The 21,842-nt window shown below is 44.6% G+C and overlaps 1 protein-coding gene across 1 annotated transcript in view; it reads left to right on the forward strand.

Annotated features, from left to right (window-relative positions):
• Positions 1-12,053, forward strand: part of CCDC60 (coiled-coil domain containing 60) — a 209,766-nt gene extending 197,713 nt beyond the window's left edge. The window contains exons 13-15 of the mRNA XM_027865495.1: positions 5,539-5,670; positions 7,097-7,286; positions 11,808-12,053. Of these exons, the coding sequence (XP_027721296.1) occupies positions 5,539-5,670; positions 7,097-7,286; positions 11,808-11,912 (427 nt within the window). The 3' untranslated portion in view covers positions 11,913-12,053. The remainder of the gene's footprint in view (positions 1-5,538; positions 5,671-7,096; positions 7,287-11,807) is intronic.
• Positions 12,054-21,842: the final 9,789 nt, after the last annotated feature.

The following is a 21,842-nucleotide window of genomic DNA, read 5'->3' on the forward strand; positions in this document are numbered from 1 at the left end:
GAAGAAGAAGAAGAAGAAGAAGAAGAAGAAGAAGAAGAAGAAGAAGATGCAGAAGAAGAAGAAGAAGAAGAAGAAGATGCAGAAGAAGAAGAAGAATGGGATGGAGAGAAATATACACTAATCATGACTCTGAGTGAATGGGATGAGCTCACCTATAAAATGGAAGCGGATGGCAGAATGGATTAGAAACCAAAATCCAACAATATCTTCTTTACAAAAGAGACACTTAAAATAGAAAGACACAGAGTTAAAATAAAGAACTGGAGCAGAATCTAATATCCTCCAGCTGAATTAAAGGCAAGGTAGTGATCACGATCTCAGACAATGCAAAAGCAAAAATAGATTTAATTAGAAGGGATAATTAGGGAAACTAGATTTTTGTAAAATGTACCATAGACAATGAAGTAACATTAAAATTTTTCACAACATGTTTCTATGATAAAACCATCATTTCTCAAATCTACACTATGTATAAAACTGAGTTGAATTTATAAAAATAAGAGCCATTCCTCAATTGATATTGGTCAGAGGATATAAACAGGCAGTCTTCAGAAGAAATCAAAGCTATATGAAAATCATGTGAAAAAAATGCTCTGAAAATGTTCTACATGTATTATCTTCCCATATAGAAATGTAAACAGTTTAACTTTATACTCTCATGTTTACCCTTTTTATGACTCTCTTGAGTCTTGTGTTTGAATGACAAATTCTCTATTCAGCTCTGGTCTTTTCATCAGGAATGCTTGAAAGTCCTTTATTTCAATAAATATCCATTTTTCCCCCTGAAGAATTATACTCAGTTTTGCTGGGTGGGTTATTGGTTGGAGAAAGGCAAATTAAAAACAACTCTTGAGGTACCACCTCATACCTGTCAGAAGTGACAAATGCTGGAGATGAATGAAAAAAAATGAATATACTACTGAATTGTTGGTGGAGCTGTGAACTGATCCAACCATTCTGGAGAGTAATTTGGAACTATGTTCAAAGGGCATTAAAACAGTGCATACCCTTTGACCCAGCAAAACCATTACTAGGTCTGTATCCCAAAGACATCAGAGAAAAAGGAAAATGACTTATATGTACGATAATGTTTATAGCAGCTATTTTTGTGGTGGCAAAGAATTAGAAATCAAGGGGATGCTAATCAATTGGGAAATGGCTGAATTATTGTTTTGTCGATTAGTCATGCCCTACTCTTTGTGATCGCATTTGGCGTTGTCTTGGCAAAGATCTTTGAGTGGTTTGCCATTTCCTTCTCCAGCTCATTTTACAGATGAGGAAACTGGGGCAAGTGGGGTTAAGTGACTTGCCCAAGGTCACACAGCTAAAAAGTATCTGAGGCTGAATTTGAACTCAGGTCCCCCTAACTCCAGGGCTGCACTCTATCCATTCTGCTACCTATCTGCCTCAATAAGTTGTGGCATATGATTGTTATAGAGTACTATTGTGCTGTGCGGCATGACAAAGGGGATGGTTTCAGAAAAACATGGCAAGACCTACATGAACTGATGCAAAGTAAAATGAGAAGAACCAGGAGATCATGGTGCACGGTAATAGCAATGTTGTAATGATGATCAACTGTGAAAGGCTTGGCTATTCTGATCAATACAATGATCCAAGACAATTCCAAGGGACTCATGATGAAAAAAAGCTATCCACCTCCTGAGAGAGTGAACTGATGAGCTCTGAGTACAAACTGAACTATGATTTTCTCACTTTATTTTTCTTGAAATATGGCTAAAATGGAAATATGTTTTACATGATTTCACATGTATAATTGTTATCATATTGCTTCTCAGTGGGTGGGGAGGGGTGGGAGAAAGAACTTGGGACTCAGAATTTAAAAAGAAAATAATTACATAAATAAATAACAGGGCAGCTAGGTGGTGCAGTGGATAGAGCACTGGCACTGGATTCAGGAGGACCTGAGTTCAAATCCAGCCTCAGACACACAACACTTACTAGCTGTGTGACCCTGGGCAAGTCACTTAACCCCATTGCCTAGCCAAAAAAAAAAAAGATAAATAAATCATAAAATTTTAAATTCTTAAAAAGAAGAAAAAATAGAAGCAGCATAGTCCAGTCAGCATGGACTGAGCTCAGAATACCTGGGTTCAAAGTCCACCTCTGGCACATCTGGGCTGTTTGACAAACTGTGGCCAAATCACTTCTCCCCCTCGATGTTCCTACTGAAGGGTGCCGCCACACACCTCTGAAGTTGGCTGGGATGTGGAGCTCAGGAAGGGGAGGGGTGGTGATTGATAGAACCAGGTCTGAGAAGAGGAATCAAAGTCTAGCAGGGCAGCAGGCTATAAGGGTGGGGGAGAAGGTTCAGGGGAAAGAATGAGTCGGAGGGGCAGTTTGTCCTCCTGAGCCATATGTGGAGTTCTGAGAGATGGTGGTGGGAGGGGAAGGGCTCATGCCCTGGAGGCAAGCAGCTTCCTTTTTTCAAAGCTGATCAAAGAGAACAAAACAGCCTGAAAAACACTGTGCCAAAAACCTATTCTGTCACCAGTAAATGTCTAAATATATTCTGATAGTAAAGCATGCGAATTCTATTGGCCACCCTGCCTGCCAAAAATGATATAGTATGAACATTAAACACACCTGTCTTGGGACTTGTCCAGGGAGGGGCTAGGAGCCCCTCCTGGGTTCATTCCTTTGTTTCTCCTTTCCCCCTCCCATTAACCCCTAAAACAGGGATCTTCACCTGATGAGGATTCCGTCAGTGATGTTGATGGACTGGCCTCTTCATGGAGAAGCTAAAGGAGAAATCAATATTCTGGCTTCATTCTCAGTCACTAACAGTCACCCCTTGCTACTTCATAGTCTCTTGCAAATGCCAGCTGCCCATCTGGACCACATCTGGCATGTGGAAAAAAACTCTCAGGTGCATTTGGAGCCTATGTATTCTCATCATTATCATCACCACCAGCAACAACCCCATTACCCCCATGGGCATAAACCCACTGGACCAGTCCCACAAAGAAATAAGATACTATTAAAAAATTCATTAATTTCATAAGCATTTACTAAGCATCTAACTGTGTGCCCACCTTGGAGGAAGTAAGGAACTCAATATTAGAGTGAATTCCAGTTGCTTGAGAGCAAGGATTATATCACTTTTTGCAACTGCATCCCCAGTACCTGGCACAGAGTTGGTGATTGATTTACCTGTCTGACAAGGAAGGCAAGCACCTCAAACATTCCTCCCTCTTCTTCAACCAGCCAGCCACCAGGACTCCACATTCCTACCCTGGCCAACAGACAGGACTAAGGATTTGTCATCTGCCCAGGTGCTGGGCATTTATCCTTTGCCAATCTCTTTCCAGCTCTTGCACAGACACTGATAATCAGATCAACATTAGCAACATTACCGGGAAAGTCCTGACGTCTACTTTCCTATGGCTCCATTCAGAATCCCCCTGGTTCTGAGTTATAGATAGTATAGGCTGGAGCTCCCATCCTTGGCCACTACTCCCTGTCCTTCTATGTCAGTCTAATCCCACTCTACACCTCTGGAGCCCTGGGATGCACCCCCTCCTATACCTCTGGAGCCCTGGGATGCACCCCCTCCTATACCTCTGGAGCCCTGGGATGCACCCCTTCCTATACCACTGGAGCCCTGGGATACACCCCCTCCTATACCACTGGAGCCCTGGGATACACCCCTTCCTATACCACTGGAGCCCTGGGATGCACCCCCTCCTATACCTCTGGAGCCCTGGGATGCACCCCTTCCTATACCTCTGGAGCCCTGGGATGCACCCCCTCCTATACCTCTGGAGCCCTGGGATGCACCCCTTCCTATACCACTGGAGCCCTGGGATGCACCCCTTCCCATACCACTGGAGCCCTGGGATACACCCCCTCCCATACCGCTGGAGCCCTGGGATGCACCCCTTCCTATACCTCTGGAGCCCTGCAATGCACCCCCTGCTACCTCTACCTCTTGGAACCTCCAGTTTCCTTCAAGACTCATCTCAAGTCAACTTGTACCTGATACCTTTCCTGGTCCTCCCCAACTCGTACTGAACCCCCTCCCAAATCTTCCTTGTTTTCATTGTGTATAGTGTTTTACCTACATATATACAAGTATTTACATATTTATTTTTACATATATGTAATATGTATATACTTTGTTTCCCCCAATAGAATATTAAATCAAGACAACAAGCATTTATTAAGTGACTACTGTATGCCAGGCACTTTGCTAAATGCTAGTGATACAAAGAAAGGCAAGAAAAAAACCAGTTCTTGCTATCAAGGAGTTCACAGTCTGTTCTTTTGTCATTGTAGCCCCAGCACCTAGTAGAGTGCCTGGCACATAGTAGGTACTTAATAAATGTTGGTTGATTTAGACTCTTCATGTCATTCCTTCCCCTCCCCTATTACTTTGTATATTTTCAATATACGCATTATTTCTCTCCAAAAAAGAATGTAAGCTCCTAGCAGGCAGGGACTGTTTCTATTTTGTCTTTGTATTCCCAGCTCCTGGCCCAGAGTAGATGCTCAATAGAGTTGAACTACAGGACACTAAACTAGTCACATTGGGGGGGGACAGTCACAGCCTCCAATAGAGCCATGATCCCTCTCATGTGTGGATGTTCCTTCCAACTAGTCAACCCATCCAGGGCCCCCTATCCTGGGCAATTCTTGTCCAGGTCCTCCTATAAGGTGGGAATAAAGAAAGGGACTGAACCTGTGATTTCATTACTATAGATGAGGAAACTGCCTCTACTAATGTAGGTTACCACTTTCTTTGCAACCGGGAGTCTTGAAGAAATGACTGGGAGCACTGAGAGATTCAGTGACTTGCCTAGGGTTAGTATGGGGTAGAGGCAAGACTTGAACCCATGTCTTCTGGGTTCCAAGGCTGGCTAGCTATACACCATGCCACACATTAGGATTGTTGTTGTTGCTCAGATGTGTGCAATTCTGTGTGACCCCATGGGGTTTTCTTGGCAAAGATGCTGGAATTATTTGCCATTTCTTTCTCTAGTGTGTCCCCATTTTACAGATGAGGAACTGAAGCAAACAGGAGTTAAATGATTTACCCAGGGTCACAGAGCTAGTGTCTGAGGCTGGGTTTGAACTCAGATCCTCCTGACTCCAGTCCCAATGCCCTATCCACTGTGCCACCTAGTTACCCTCGACATTTGGAACATAATGATAAATAACACAAGGTCCCTGGCCTCCAAAAGCTTCCACGTTTGCTGAGGGCTCGCATCTACATAGTGATTTTAAGGTTTACAAAAGCACTGTACATGCCTTATCTCATTTGATGATCAGCCCACCCCTATGAGGTAGATGCTATTATCATCTCCATTTCACAGATGAGGAAACTGAGGCTCTAGAAAAGTTAATAAGTAGAATACAAAAAACTGAGCACTGCATAAATCAGTGACTCTGCCATTCCAGGTATTGCTTCCTGCTTGAAAGAAGCGACATTTGAGCTAGACATTGAAGAATGGGGAGGCTGTCAACTGGCCAAGATAGAATTCTGATTCTCTTCCCCTCTCATAACCTGTTTTACAGGAGGCAGGAAGAAAGAGGCTTCCAGAAGTTTTTCGCTTTCAGCATTGTCTCCAATTTTTATGATGACATAGAAAAAATGAGACATCCGATCACTGTAACAAGAGGAGATGCCGAGGAGTTGGCTAATCACTGGTAAGGAATGGAAACTAGTTCAGCTGACTGTCCCACCAGGGAGGGTCTTTCCCAGTGTACCTATAATCTCAGGTGTTCTTCAGGCTATAGAAAACTGTCATCCCAAAAGTGCCTTTGGTTAAAGAGAAGACCTCCAGAAGAAGCCCAAATCCTAAACTCAGTGAAGTCTCTGTCCTTGGTGCTGAAACCACACAAAAAAATTTCATAGACAATCAGAACTAGAAAAAACCTTAAGAGTATCTAGCTCTAAGAACCTCGTTTTCACAGTGGGAGAAACCGAGGCACAGAGAGGAAAAAGATCTTGCCGAAGATCAAACAAGTGTTAGGGAGTAGGGCTGGGATTCAAATCCAAATTTTCTGTGTCCCAGGTCAGTCTTCCCTCCATTATGCAACCCTGCTTCTCATCCTTGATCATAGAATCATAAATCTAAAGCTGAAAGGAACCTCAGGGACCATGAATAAATGAATGAAAAAGTTCATACTATGTGCCAGGCACTATACTAAACCCTGGGGATACAAATATAAGAAAGCAAAATTGTCCCTGACCTCAAGGAGATTGCATTCTAATAGGGAGAAACTATACATACAAAGAATAGGAGAAGGATATGCAGGTGGCATCATCGTTATTGACAAAGATTCATGAGAGCCAAGAAACACCATAATCCAGAAAGTAGAGAATTGTGGGATTAGGGGAAATAAACCAATAAACTGTGGGAGTAAGTGGTTGTTGTCTCTCATTCTGGAAGAGGACCAAAATGACATCACTATGCTAGAGTCAAGCTAGAGTGTGTCCAATCATGGCTGATCAGACCAGTGAGCTCAAAATGTTCTACCACAGGTCAGGCCCAAATAGCCCATGTGAACATTTGGGGTGGATTCTCTACATTTGTGCATCTCATGTGGGAGTAAGTAGAAAACTCCCAAAGAGACATTAATGACTCCAAACAAAGATTGAGGAATGATTTTAGCCCTCCACAAGTGGTTCCTTACTAAGTGATACCCTGGTGAGTTGGGTTCAAGCAACAAACATTTATTTAGCACCTACAATGTGTCAGGTACCGTGCTAGGAATGGAGTTACAAAGACAATCAGCAAGCATTTATTAGAGAGGTCCCTGGGGCAACTTGGAACCTTAAGACATGGAATCAGTATTCTGTAAGTCACCTTCAAACAGAGAATGTCAGCGTTGGGAGGGACCCTTAGAACAGGGAATGCCAGAGTTGGGAGGACCCTTAGAACAGGGAATGTCAGAGTTGGGAGGACCCTTAGAACAGAGGTTATAAGAACTGAGAATGGGTCTTAAAGAATCTCTGGCCCACCCACTTTGTTATACAAATGAAGATAATTGAGGCTCAGGCCCTGAGGGGTCCCCAAAGAAAATATCTTTAGCAACTCTTCTAACTGGATCTCCTCTGTTGGAAATGAAGGTATTTTGATTTATTATCTAAACTCCCAGAAGACTTAAAGAAATATCGTCCTGCCAAGAAAATCCTACAGAAATTACAAAAGCATGGAGAGAATTTGGACCTCAGAATCCGTCCACATGTCCTCCTCAGAGTGCTGCAGGACCTCCGTACGTGGGAGCTGTGCTCCCCTGACATCGCTGTGGCCATTGAGGTAAGCATCAATAAGGTCTGCTCCCTGGCCCCTCTGTCCACCTCCAACCATCACCCCTCTACCTCTCCAGTGCCTGTATGTGGCTCCTTGGCTAACTGGGGTCCTGTCTGACCTCTAATCCCATTGCCCTTACTGAAATGTCCCTGTCCAATCCCCCCATTGGCTCAGAATCTTTCTAGGTAAAAGGAACTAATCTATGAAATTAATTTATACTAAAGTCTTACTAAGGTGACTTCTCATGTATAATATCTATATTTTAACAAATGTCTTCAAGGACTTATCCAATGTTCTGACCCATGGTCACCCATGTAATCACCAGACTCCATTGAGGGGCTTAGGTCCTCCAGGCAAAAATGCCTGCCAACAGTGAGACAGCCTGGACCTCAGGGTGCAGGAAGGACAGGAGAACATTGGGCAGGGCTGGAGATACTCCTAGGATGGTTTCAATCCAGAAGTTTAACCAGAAATGTGAAACCCCTGAAAGAAATTTCAGAAAAGAACCTTGTTTCCTGTGTGAACACAGCTCTTGAGGGTTACTGCTGTTCAGGTAATATTCAAGTCACATTTGCATTCGTGGAGAAAGCTAACGGGGACTGTCTCCCTTCCTCTGACTCTAGCTTGTTTTCTATCATAATCATTGCTGTTGCTGAGTCATTTCAATCATGTCCAACTCTTTGTGACCCCATTTTGGATTTTCTTAGCAAAGACAACTAGAGAGGTTTGCCATTTCCTTCTCCAGCTCATTTTACAGATGAGGAAACTGAGGCAAACAGGGTGAAGTGATTTGCCCAGGGTCACACAGCTAGTAAGGGAGGCTGGATTTGAATTCAGATCTTCCTGACTCAGGTCCCAGCGTCCTATCCACCATGCCACCCAGCTGCCCCTAACCATTCCAATTGGGTTATTGAGGTAGGATCTCAGAACAATTCCAGTATCAAAAGTGTGGTGGGCAGAGCTGTATACGAACGACTAATCATCATAGTCTCAGCCCCTCCTGGAGAACTGACCCTTCACCACTTGGAGGAGGGTACTAAGCTTGGCCACAATCCCTAAGATTCTGGGAGGAAGGAAACAGACATGTAACACACAGCTTCCCTGGATCTCTTCCCACTGCTCAGCACATCAGTCGATTAAAAATTCAGGACAAGCAAGGAAGCAACAAGGTCCAGTGGAAAGAGAGGGTTGGGTCAGGAATCTCGAGGCACCGAGTTTCCCTCCACCAGCAGCTGTGACCTGGAGGAATAAATTTGTTCACCCCTTGGGGCCCCACCACATTGTCCAAATGAGTTGGATGGGACTAGAGCACCCCTGTTTTAGACCTATGGTCCCCACTCTGATGCATATTGCTTGTGTGACTTGTTGGAAATCCCTTCACCTCCCTGTGCCTCAGTTTCTTCATCTGTAAAATGAAGGGTGTTGGACCAGATGGTCTTTGGGGGTTCCTTCTAGCATTAGATCTAGGATCCTTTGAACACATAATTATTGAATGTCCAGGACACTGTCCTGTGTACTTGAGTGTACAAGGTCAAAAAAATAGTCCCTTGCCTCAAGGAATGTACAAAAGAGAGATGCCCATACCAGGGAAATGTCCGAGGAAACTCAAATAACAGAGCTCTGCCCTTCCCCAAGTCAAATCAAATGAGATGATATTTGTAAAGCACTTAGCTTCCCTGACACATAGTAGGTGCTTAATAAATGCTAGTTCCCTTCCCCCTTCCTCCATCAAGTGCCAGAACCATACCTGACTCTGACTTAAGAATCAATGTGGCATCATAGAAAGTGAGAGAGGTTTGGGATAAATGATCTGGGTTCAAATCCTGGCTCTCTGCATTGCTTGTCTAACTCTAAGCTAGTCACTTAAACTCCTTGGGCCTCAGTTTCCTCCTCAATAAAATGAGTAGTATATAGTCCCTTCCAGCTCTAACCAGGTCTGTGGGCTCAACCCTGAGAAATCCAAGCCCCTGTAGGAAGTCCATAGAATCACCCCAAGTAATACTAAGTAGAATTTATATAGTACTTGAAGTATATATGTTATATCATTTGATCCTCAAAATAGCACTGTGAGGTGAGGGTTAGTATTACCACCATTTTACAGATGGGGAAACTGACAAGTGACTTGCCCAGGGTTTCAGAGATGGTAAGTACCCAAGGCAGGATTAGAACTCTAGTCTTCCAGACCCAGAGTTCAGCACTGTCACCACAATGCCACAGAGTTCTCAGTAGCTGCTCTCCCACTCTTGATTATACAGGGCTCAAAAGTCCACTCAGCTCAAGTATAGGTATACAGCGCACTTGAGACTATCTAGCTAGGCTTTTAATTCAATGGGCTGTACCAGTATTTGCCATATGGGTCTAAGGTCAAGGCTCGAACATGGCTGTGATTTTCTCCAGCCCCAGTTATCCCCAGGGCTGTCCCCAGCATGTAATACAGCCACAAAGTGCAGCCTCATGGCTAGATGCTTATCACACCCAGTAGGATTCTGGTAAATGTTTAACAATTGGCTGGGGGATTGGGGTGGGGAATACATACAGGAGACACTTTTAAATTTAATCCGCATTAACATTTTTTCCATCCCTTTCTTAAGTCTAGACAATAAAATAAGAAATCAAGCTCTGATGTGTAGCATTTGCTCATCTCTGAGGTATAAATACTCACACTGAAAATTTAACAACTGGCTCTCTGAGTAGGACTTGAGCCCCCTCCAGCACAGCCCTAGTTCTGTCTTAATACATAGAGTAAGGGGGCATGGGGATTTACTGTGGTGGAGCGTAAATGCTCCTATGGAGGCACACAAAAGGCTTGCCTGCTGGCAGCCTCCAGTCAGGCTTCCCCAGCTTGTCTGAGACGCCCCTTCAGGCAGCTGCAGAGGAGAGAGTGTATGCTAAGAGACTTTTGCACGTGCCCAAAGGAATGTTGAATTTGTCAAAGACTAAAAATATCAGGAGAAATGTGGAAAGAAAGGAAAAGAAAGGGAAAGAGAAGCAATTCTCTCCAAAATGACCCTACATCATTAATAATAGCCCAAGTTTATAGAGAGCTTTAAAATTCGCAAAGTGTTTTTTTATCCATTTTCACATTTGCACCCCACCATGGAGGCATTGTGGGAAAGAACTCCAAATCTAGGCTGGGTTTCCAACCCCAGCTTCGTCCCTTCCTAGTAGCTGCATGACTTTAGGCAAGTCATTTAAGCTTAACGGATCTCCATTTCTTCATCTGTAAGATGAAGGGGGTTGGACTCATTCAGCCTTTACGGTCCATTACAGCTCTTGTTCTATGACCCCCGTGGTCCATGATTCAAATTCTGACTCTGCTGCTTACTCCCTTGTGACTGGGACAAGTTCCTTTCCTCCTTTGGGCCTCAGTTTCCTTAGCCGTCAGAAGGAAGGAGTTGGACCACTTGGCCCCTAAAGTCTTTTACAGCTCCAAATGTGACCCTCTGAATTCACCCTGTGCCGTTGGCATGGCAAAGATTATCGTCCCCATTTTACAGATGAGGGAGCTGAGGCTCCAAGAAATTAAATTCCTTGTCCCAAGGTCACAATGTTGAACAGAGGCTCAAGATGGAGAACTGAGAGGGACCTCAAGTGCAAACTCTCATGAGATAGAGGAAGAAACCAGGGCACAGAGAGAATAAGTGAATTTCTCAAGGTCACGCAAGTAGGAAGAAGCAAAGCCAAGATTCAAACCCAGATCCACCGTGCTATGTTGATGGGGGTGCAGGCAGGCAGAGACCTGAGAATCAGGTCCTTAACATGTGAAGCATCTGTCCCCACAAAAAAACAATCAGAACCCTTCAGCTGGATCCTTCCACTAGAGAATGGATGGTAGTGGGATGAAGACATAGCCTACTCCACCCTAGTCCTGAGCTGGACTTGTGAGATCCTAGGTCTAGTAGAAGGGGCTTCTGAGGTGAGACCAGCTAGTACAATCTCCCCATTTTACAGATGAGGAAACTGAAGTCCAATGAAATGAACTTACCCAAGTTTTCTACAGATCATAAGGGCTGCCAGATGCTTGTTGAGTGACTAGATGGGACAGTGGATAGAGTGCCAGGCCTGGAGTCAGGAAGACCTGAATTCAAATCTAGCCTCAGACACTTCCTAGCTGTGTGACCCTGGGCAAGTCATTTCACCCTGTTTGCCTCAGTTTCTTCTTCTATAAAATTAGCTGGAGAAGGAAATGGCAAACCACTCCAGTGTCTTTGCCAAGAAAACCCCAAATGGGGTCATGAAGAGTTGGACACAACTGGACAACAACAAAAGGGTTAGGGTGTGGAAGTCATGGGCTCTTCCTCACCAGAAGTCTTCAATCAAGAGTCAGAGGACTCTGTGTAGACAATGTAGAAGGGATTCTATTCCGGTAGCCATCTGTTGGACACTGTGGTTCCTAAGGTCACTTCTGACTCTGAGATTCCATAAGCCTGTGATTCCTATGGGGCCCCCAGCCCCTGCTCCCCCACAGGGAGGGTCCCACTTTTCTGCTCCCATCTGCTTACTGCACCTCTGCCTTTCTTCCCACAGTTTGTACGAGAACATATTGTCCAAATGCCCCAAGTGGACTATATCAAGTGGCTTCGGACTCGGGTCAACCTTCCCATGCGAAGCCACAGCGCCCCACCCCCCTAGAAAGGCCGAAGCCAGAGGCCACCAAGGGACGGCCCAGCCTGGCAATGGGAACACTATTGAGGAAGATGGGGAACATAGGTGGAAGTGTTGGAACTCTTGGGAGGCTGGCACCCGGCGGTGCCCAGAGAGCTACCTCCTTCAGCCACAGCCCCACTGCCCAAGGAGTCCGCAAGAGAGCCAAGATGAAGAAAGCCAGCTCAGCCTCCTCACCAAGCCTGGTCAGAGCTCCCAAGCATCTCACGCCCTGCTCTCACACCCCCTAACTGAGCAAAGCCTGACCAGCAGACCTTGGCTTCCATCCCTGCTTTTCATCAGGACTCAACTTTGCTCCAAAAAGGATGAAAACTGCTCTTTGCCACCATAAGAGAAAACTCAAGCCAGCTCAGTGACCCTTTGCATGCCAGAAGCCAGACCCCAGAGGGGTCTCCCACTGGGGCTCTGTTCTCCAGCAACCCAGCCTTCCAGAATCCACCAGGCTCCTCCAATCCACTTACCTTCCGCCCTCTCAGGTCCATCACTCTAGTGTTCTATCAGGTTCGGTCCAATGTTCCACCTATTCCCAATGTCTCTTTACTGCTTTCCACCAAATGCAATTTATTGTTGGTAATAAAATGAAAATGAATGTCAGACATATGGGAGCATTCTTGGTCCAAGCTGGGACAGCATGATTTTTTGCACCTGGGGAAAACAGCGTGAAACACACCCTCAAGACCCCACTTGGGGAAGCTACTATGGGCCCTGGGGGGGGGGGAAGAGTGGAGGAGAAATGAAATGTGGCAGCTTCCTATTTTAATTTATTATTCTTGCTAGGTACTAAGTTATGTTATATCTAAACTGCTAAAATAATAGAAGGGCTGTCAACAATCTCTAAATTTCAGCACCCTGAGACAAAGCTGCAGTCAGTTAATTAATCAATAAACATTTATTAAGCACCCACTATGTGCCAGACACTGTCCTAAGTCCTGGGGATACAAAAAAAGGCAAAAGACAGTTCCTGCCCTCAAGGAGCTTACAATCTAATGGAGAGATAACGTGCAAACAAATATGTAGAAAGCAAGCTATATGCAGGATAAAGAGGAAATAATTAACAGAGGGAAGGCACTAGGATTAAGATGGGTTAGAGAAGGTCACCCAGCCCTAGTTATAGCTTTGTTTTATGGCAAAGGAAGCCTGGGCTTTCCTTCTACCTTCCAAAATAGGGGTAAGATTTGTGTTTTGATTCAAGGTCCATCCAACCAACAAACTCTTCTGAAGTACCTACTGTGTGTTCTGTGATACTAGATATGACCTAGAACCTACTCTTGAAGAACTTAGCCTAAGCGGAATGAGAACAAGGGCGTGCTGGTAAATGTTTAACCACCAGTTCTCTCAAATAATAATCATAATCAGCTTTAGAAGAATTTTCTCCATCACTTACATCTAGACAATCGAGAAAACCAACCAAGCCTTGACTTGTGCATTAGTCAATTCCTGAGGATAATTGCTCACACTGAAAATTTAAAATTGGCTCTTGTAAACCAGTAAGAGCTGGCTCCTGCATGCCACTGAATAAAAAGTACAATAATAATTATGAAAAGAATGGGTGAGAAGGATGCAAGGAACAGGCTCAGTCAAAGTGCTCTGAGAAACCAGAGGAGGGGAAAGGTAACCCTCAGGGAAGTCTCCATAAAGGAGGGGGAACCTGAGCTGAGCCCTGAAATCCATGAGGGATCTCAAGTGAGGCGCTGGGCTATAGTGGGAAGACCTCTGGCTAGGGTCAGAGGACCTGGGTTCAAGTCTCACTTCTGATACTACCCATAGGACCTGAGGTGGGTCAGGTCTGCACCTGTTCCCACATCTGCAAAATGAGATGAACCAGACAGCTTCTGTGTGGCTTCCTGCTCTAAATATGTGACTACATGGATGACGGCAGCAATCTGCTCCAGGCATTGGGGGCGGCATAAAGGACCACTGATCCTTGGTGGGAGGGACCTCAGACCATCTAGGCCAACGCCTTCATTTTACAGATGGGGAAACTGAGGCTCAGGCAGTCAGTGGTGGGATAGAGCCAGGGTTTGAACCCAGATCTTTCTATATAGAAGAGGAGTGCTCTGAGCTGGACTCTGGAAAACTTTAGTGGCAAAGTGAAGTGTTTAAACCTGTGTGCAATAGGCAGTGGGAGCCACTGAAGGTTTTAGAGTGAAGGAGTGACCTAATCAGAGCAGTACATTAGGAAGATTACTTAGTTTCATGAAGGATGGGCATTTACTGTAACTGCAGTGTCCTAGTCAGCCCTGTTTAGCTATTGCCTCTCTTGAGCATAGCTCCACAAAGCTGGAAACATAAAAAATGTTTTTAGTGTGTGAGGAGAACAAGGAACAGGCATACCTCTACCCTCCATTCCCATAATCCCTTACATTCTGTTCCAAGGAGGAGCAGATCTCATTCCTCTGGGACAGCCAATCCATTTCTGCCGACTCCAGGGCTGGGAAAAACTAGGATCCAAAAAGCTTCAGTCCATGGTATAGAAGGAAAGAGAGAGGGAAGAGGCAAGTGGAGCTCCTGAAGAATGTGCGGGTACCTGGAGTCAGGACGCTTCTGTCTGGATCCCTCCCCTCTGAACACACTGGTTTGGGCTCTGCTCCCCGTGTCTCTGCAGTCTGGCTTCTGACCTCATCATTCAACCATAGCTTGCTCTCTGCAAAGTCACCAGTGATCTTCTAATGACCAAATCCAATGGCCTTTTCTCGATGCCTATCCTTGACCTCTCTGCAGCCTGTGACACTTTCCCTTACCCTCTTCTTTTGAATCCTCTCTGGGTTTCTGGGATAATATTCTCCCCTGGTTCTCCTCCTACCTCTCTGACCCCTCCTTCTCAGTCTCCTCTGCTGGATCTTCATCCAGGTTACACCTGCCAATCACGAGTGTCCCCCAAGGCTCTGTCCTGGGTGGCCATCTCCCTTTATTCTGGCGATCCCATCAGCTCCCATGGGTCCAATTTTCATCTCTATGTTGATGATTATCAGACTCACATATCCAGTCCTAACCTCTCTGCTGATCTCCAGTCTCACATCTCCAATTGTCCATTGAGATCTCTCAAACTGGATGTCTCACTGACATCTTGAAATCAATATGTCTAAGACTTAACTCATTATCTTTTCCCTGCAAAGCTCCCCTCTTCTGAACTTCCCTGTTTGAAACCTAGGGGTCATCCTCAACTCCTCACTCTCCCACTTCCCCAGATCCAATCTGTTGCCACGTCCTGTCAATTGGACCTTTGTAACATCTGTACATGCCTGCCCCCTTCTCTCCTCTGACCCTGCCATCAACCTGGTGCAGGCCCTTATCATCTTATGCTGGACTATTGCAATAGTCAGTTTGAGTAGAGGGGGAGGGAGGAGAGCGGTCAGCCAGCCTCAAGCCTCTTTCCACTACATGCCCTACTCAGATGCCAAATTGATTTTCCTAAAGCATAGGTCTGGCAGCTAGGTGACACCATAGTGCATAGAGTGCCCAGTCCAGAGTTAGAAAGATTCATCTTCATGAGTTCAAATACGGATTCAGATACTTATAGTGTGTGTGACTAGTATGTGTGACCCAGGGCAAGTCATTTCAGTTTGCCTCAGTTTCCTCATTTGTCAAACGAGCTGGAGAACGACGTGGCAAACCACTCTAGCATCTCTGCCAAGGAAACCCCAAACGGGGTCACGAAGAGTCAAACACAACTAAACTGACTGAGCACATCACTCCTCTATTCAATAAATTCAACAGATTTTGCCTCCAGGATCAAATATATAATCCTCCATTTGGCTTTTAAATCTCTTTCTTACCCTTTCCTACCTTTCCGGTTTTCCTAGACTTTACTGCCCTCCATGGACTCTCCAGTCCAGTGACGTTGGCCTCCTGGCTGTTCCTCCATCCCCAAAGTAGGCATTGTCAACAGCTGTCCCGCAGACCTGGAATGCTCACTCTGCTCACCTCAACCTCCTGGCTTCCCAGGCTTTCAAGTCCCAGCTAAAAACCCACCTTCTACAAGAAGGCTTTCCTCTGTCCCTTAATTCTAATGCTTCCCCTCTGTTGATTATCTCCAACTCACCCTGTCTACAGCATGTTTGTACACACCTGTTTGCATGACATCTCTCCCATTAAATTGTCTGCTCCTTAAGGACAAGGATTGGGGATTTTTTCCCTTTCTTTTTATCCCTAGCACTTAGAAGAGTACCCAGCTCACGGTAAGCACTTAATAAATGCTTGCTGACTTAACTTGACTGTAACTTGACTGTGTGACCTTGGGAAAGTTGTTTTACCTCTAGGACTCAGTTCATCTGTAAAATGAGAAATCTGGAGGCTTGTTGTTCTTAAGTCATATTTTAGTCATGTCTCCTTTTGGGGTTTTTTTGGCAAAGATACTGAAGTGATTTGCCATTTCCTTCTCCAGCTCATTCTACAGATGAGGAAATGGAGGAAACAGGGTGAAGTGACTTGCCCAGGGTCACTCAGCTAGGAAGTGTCTCAGACTGGATTTGAACTCAGGAAGATGAGTCTTCCTGCCTCCAGGCCCAGCCCACTATGCACTCTGGCGCCCCCTAGCAGCCCCAATTTGGAGACTAGAGGGTCTTTAACTCTAAGGTTCATCTAACTCTATGATCCTTGTCCTCTCTCTGTCATTAAGAGACCTAGTCCAACCCCATGATTGAGAGTGGGGAAAACTGAAGCCCAAGAGATGAAATCACTTGCCCAAGGTCACAGAGGGAGTGAACCTTAGACTTGGGATATGGACCCAGCTCCTGTCACTCCATAGCCAGTGCTGTCCCCTTCACTACATGGTCTCCAGATAAGCAGTGCAGTCCACTGGAGAGACTCTCTCTCTTAGGTAACCCTCAGTGCCCATGCCCTTGGATCTCTTCTCTTCCTCGTCACAACTTCCCTAGCCAAGAGAAAGATGGAGACAGAGACAGAGAGACCAAAACAAAGAGAGAGACAGAGTCAGAGGCAAGAAGAGAGAGAGTAGAATGAGAAGAAGGGGGGGAGGGAGAGAGGGAGAGAGAGAGAGGAAAGGGTGAAAGAATGAAGAAAGAGAGACAGAAAGAAGAAAGAGAGAGAAGAGAGAGGGGAAAGGAGGGAGAGAGAGGGAGAGAGGAAAGATTGAAAAAAAGACAGAGGGAGAGAGAAAGGGAGGGAGAGGAAGGGGTGAAAAAAAGAGGAGAGAGAGAGAGAAAGAGAGAGAGAAATGAGAGAGAGGAGAGGGGGAGGGAGGGAGAGGGAGAGAGGAAGGAGTAAAAGAAAGCAAGGGGGGAGAGAGGGAGGGAGGAGAGAGGAAAAGGTGAAAGAAAGAAGAAAGAGAAACAGAGAGAGAGGAGAGAGAAGAGAGAGAGGAAGGGAGGGAGAGACAGGGAGAGAGGAAGGAGTGAAAGAGAGACAGAGGGGGAGAGAAAGGGAGGGAGAGGGAGAGAAAGGTGTGAAAGAAAGAGGAGAGAGAGGAAAAAAGACAGAGAGAGAAGAATGAGAGAGAGAAGAGAGAGGGTGAGGGAGGGAGAGGGATAGAGGAAGGAGTAAAAGAGAGAGGGGGAGAGGGGGAGGAGGAGGGAGAAGGAGAGAGGAAAGGATGAAAGGAAGAAAAGAGAGACAGAGAGGAGAGAGAGAAGAAAGAGAGAAGAGAGAGGAGGAGAGAGGGGGAGAGAGAGGGAGAGAGGAAGGAGTGAAAGAAAGACAGAGGGGGAGAGAAAGAGAGGGAGAGGGAGAGAGGAAGGGGTGAAAGAAAGAGGAGAGAGAGGGGGAGGGAGAAGGAGAGGGAGAGAAAGGGAGAGAACACACATTTATTAAGTGCTTGTTGTCATGTTCCGGGCACAGCACTAAGTGCTGAGGATACAAATACAAGAAACCAAAAAAAAAGATAGGCTATCCCCTCAAAAAGTTGACATTCTAATGAGGGAGACACATAAAAAGGAGGTAGAGAAGTACCAGAGAGTGGAGCCAGGGCAACCTGAACACAGACTGAACCTCTCATGAAATGGTGGCCCAAGATAGGGCCTCATCAATGAGGAGAGGAGGCCTCAAAGTGAAGGCATTTCCAGGTTGCTAAGATATGAACTGAGGATAACAGATAAAGGGATTATCCCTCCCAAATAACCTAATTGCCAATTATACTGAAGGAGCAAGGCTATTCAGGCACCAGGGCGGCGGGGAGAGGCTCAGATCTCTGCTCTTCCATACTGCCCTGCCTAGTCACCAGCCTCCTCCTTTTAATAAAAAACTCAGCTGCTCCCTCCCCTAAGTCCTTTTCTTCTTACCTAGATCTCCCTCATCCATGGCCACCATGTTGAATTTTCAGTCCTGGGCTGACCTCTTGTGGTACAAGTGAGCATTACACTTGCTACACACTAATGGTCGTGTATTTAAGGCCATGGATCATGGACCTTAGAGCCCATCTAATCCATACCCCTCTTTTTGTGGATGGGGAAACTAAGGATCAGAAAGGTTAAGTGACCAAAGATCATTGGAATATTGAACTGGAAGAGATCTTAAAGCTTTGTTTTACAAATGGGGAAACTGAGGCCCAGGGAGGTGAAGCGTTTTGCGCAAGGTCATTCAGATAGAAAGCCAAGATTTGAGCATAGGTCTTCTGACTAGAAATTCAGCACTCTTTCAACAGTAGCAAGGTGGCTCAAGCCACCTCTGCTCCTTCCTCTTCTCAGCTACATGAGATGCAGGCCATAAGGCCAATGAATAGCTACCCTCTGACACTGTCCTACCCTGGGGACAATCACCCAGCAGGGTTGAACAAGAAGACCAAGGTGAATAAAAGAGGGAGAAAAAGAGGACGTGGTTCTGGAGATGTAGGCCAAGTGGCTACCATCTTTAGTAGGAAAAGAAGCTTCAGAAAGCTAAGCAAAACTGGTCATGACATCTTTACTACCTAGCTCTATGTCCTTCCACAAAGAGAATATAGTTATGCTCTCTTCTCAGTCCCTTGCAGTCTGATTTCTGTCCCCACCACTTACTTGACTGAAATGATTCTCTTCATGCTTACAAATAATGTCTTTACTGCTAACTCCAATGGCCTTTTCTCAGACCTTATCCTTTCATGACTTCTCCTAAGCCTTTGAACCTATGGACTACCTCCTCCTTCTCTTAGATGCTCTCTCCTCCATAAGCTTCCACAACACTACTCTCCTTTAGTTGTCTTACTACCTGTTTGACCATTCCTTCTCAGCCTCTTTTCCTGGGTCATCATCCTTCTTCTTATCCCTAACTGTGGGTGTCCTTTGTCCTCAGTCCTCTTCTCTTCTTTGACTTCACCCTCTTAGTGACATTAGCCCCTGTCAATTCAATTAACACCCCTATGCAGAAGACTGCTAGATCTGTATATTCAGCCCTAATCTCTCTCCTGACCCCATTCTGTATTGCAAACAGCTTGCTGGACAGCTCTGCTTGGATATCCCGTAAGCATCTCAAATTTAATATGCTCAAAATGGGAATCACCATATCTCTCTGCTCACATCCCTGACCCATCTCTCCTCCCATATTCCCTATTTCTGTGAATAACACCATCGTCCAAGTCATACTACCACTCTCCTTTTACCTGAAATGAAACACAGCTGGATTCTCCCTCACATGAATGACTGCTGATGATATCTAAAAGCTTTAGGTGAGATTCACAAAATCAAAAAATTTCAGAGACCTCAGTGACCGACCAAATTAAACTTGAAAAGAAATCCCCACTACAGCATACTTGACAAGTTATCATCTAGTGTCTGTTTGAAGACTTCCAATAAATGGAAACTCTACTTCTGGAGACTGTCCATTCCAGTTTAGGTTAGTTCTAGAAGTATTTTTTTCCCAGACAGAGCACTTCCTCTGCACTTTTTTTTCCAAACCTGCACTTACTCTCACAGGTTGAGTTTCTAAGGAGGTTATGACTCCCACAGGTTCTAGGGTATACTGTGGGTCTGAGTCCTACTACTGTAGTTCATGAGCCTCCACCAGGGTTCCTCCAATTAATAATTAGTCAGTGAACAGCATTCAATTGGGTATGTCTTTTCTCCTTTACCTTTCACATTCCTTCTCTACTCAACTATTTATAAAGCCTCATCAGACAGCCATTTTGCTTTCTTGCTCTCCTTTTTCTTTGGAATGTTCTTTGTTGCTTCCTCCTATACAATATTGCAAACCTCTGTCCATAGTTCTTCAAGCACTCTATCTACCAGATCTAATCCCTTAAATTTATTCATTACCTCCAGTTCATATTTAGAGATAAAAAATTTTTCTTAAATGAGCAATGCAAAGAAATAGAAGAAAACAACAGAATGGAAAGAAAAAGAGATCTCTTCAAGAAAATTAGAGGTATCAGGGGAAAGTTTCATGCCAAAAAATGGGCATGATAAAAGGCAAAAGTGGTAGGATTAACAGAAGCAGAAGAGGTGGCAAGAATACACAAAAGAACTATACAAGAAAGATATACATCACCAATAACCACAATACCGTGGTTACTGATCTAGAACCAGATATCTTGGAGAATGAAGTCAAGTGAACCTTAGGAAGCATTGCTAACAGTAAGGCCAGTGGAGGTGATGGAATTCCAGCTGAGATATTTAAAACCCTAAAACACAAGGCTGTTAAAGTTTTGCCCTCAACATGCCAGCAAATTTGTAAAACACAACAGTGACCACTGAATTGGAAACATCCCAATCCTAAAGAAGAGAAATGCCAAGAAATGTTCAAATTACCAAACAATTGCACTCATTTCACACACCAGCAAGGTTATGCTTAAGATTCTGCAAGCTAGGCTTCAGCAATATGCAAACTAAGAACTGCCCAAACAGCAGGCTGATTTTCAAAGAGGCAGAGGAACTAAAGACCAAATTGCCAGCATTAGCTGGATTATGGAGAAAGCAAGGGAGTTTCAGAAAAAAAATCTACTTCTACTTCATTGACTACACTAGAACCTTTAACTAGGTGGATTAAACAAAATGTGGCAAGTCCTAAAAGAGATAGGAGTATCAGATCATCTTACTTGCCTCCAAAGCAACCTGTATGCAGGCCAAAGAGAAACAGTTAGAACCAAACATGGAACAACTGATTGGTTTAAGATTGGAAAAGGAGTATGACAAGGCTGTATATTGCCACCTTATTTAAACTTATATGCAGAGCATATCATGTGAAATGCCATGATGGATGAATCAAAAGCTGGAATTAAGGTTGCCAGCAGAAATATCAACAATCTCAGATATGCAGACGATACTACTCTGATGGCAGAAAGTGAAGAGGAATAAAGAAGCTTCTTGATGAGGGTAAAAGAGGAGAGTATAAAGGCTGACTTGAAGCATAACATTTAAAAACTAAGATCTTGGCAACTGGTCTCACCACTTCCTGACAAATGGAGAAGAAATGGAAGCAGTGTGAGATTTTATATTCTTAGGCTCAAAGATTACTGCAGTCATGAAATTAAAAGACACTTGTTCCTTAGAAGGAAATGTATGACAAATCTGGACAGCATACTGAAGGACAGAGACATCACTTTGCCAGCAAAAGTCCATAGAGTCAAAGCTATGGTTTTTCCAGTAGCAATGTATAGCTATGAGAATTGGACTATAATGAAAGCTAAGTGCTGTAGAATCAATGCATTTGAATTGTGGTTCTGGAGAAAATTTTGAGAGTCCCTTGGACAGCAAGAAGATCAAATCAGTCAATACTTAAAGAAATTAATTCAGGCTATTCACTGGAAGGTCAAATATTAAAGCTGAAGCTTAAATACTTTGGCCACATAATGAGAAGACAGGACTCATTGGAGAAGACCCTGCTGTTAGAAAAGATTGAAGGCAAAAGGAGAAGTGGACGGCAGAGGATGATATGGATGGTGTCATGGAAGTAATGACAATGCTTGTATGTAATGGAAGCAATGACAGTGAACTTGTACATACTTCAAGAGATAATGGAGGATAGAAGGACTTG

Source organism: Vombatus ursinus, unplaced genomic scaffold, assembly GCF_900497805.2.
Source record: "Vombatus ursinus unplaced genomic scaffold, bare-nosed wombat genome assembly UNPS02001287.1, whole genome shotgun sequence".
Taxonomy (NCBI): Eukaryota; Metazoa; Chordata; class Mammalia; order Diprotodontia; family Vombatidae; genus Vombatus; species Vombatus ursinus.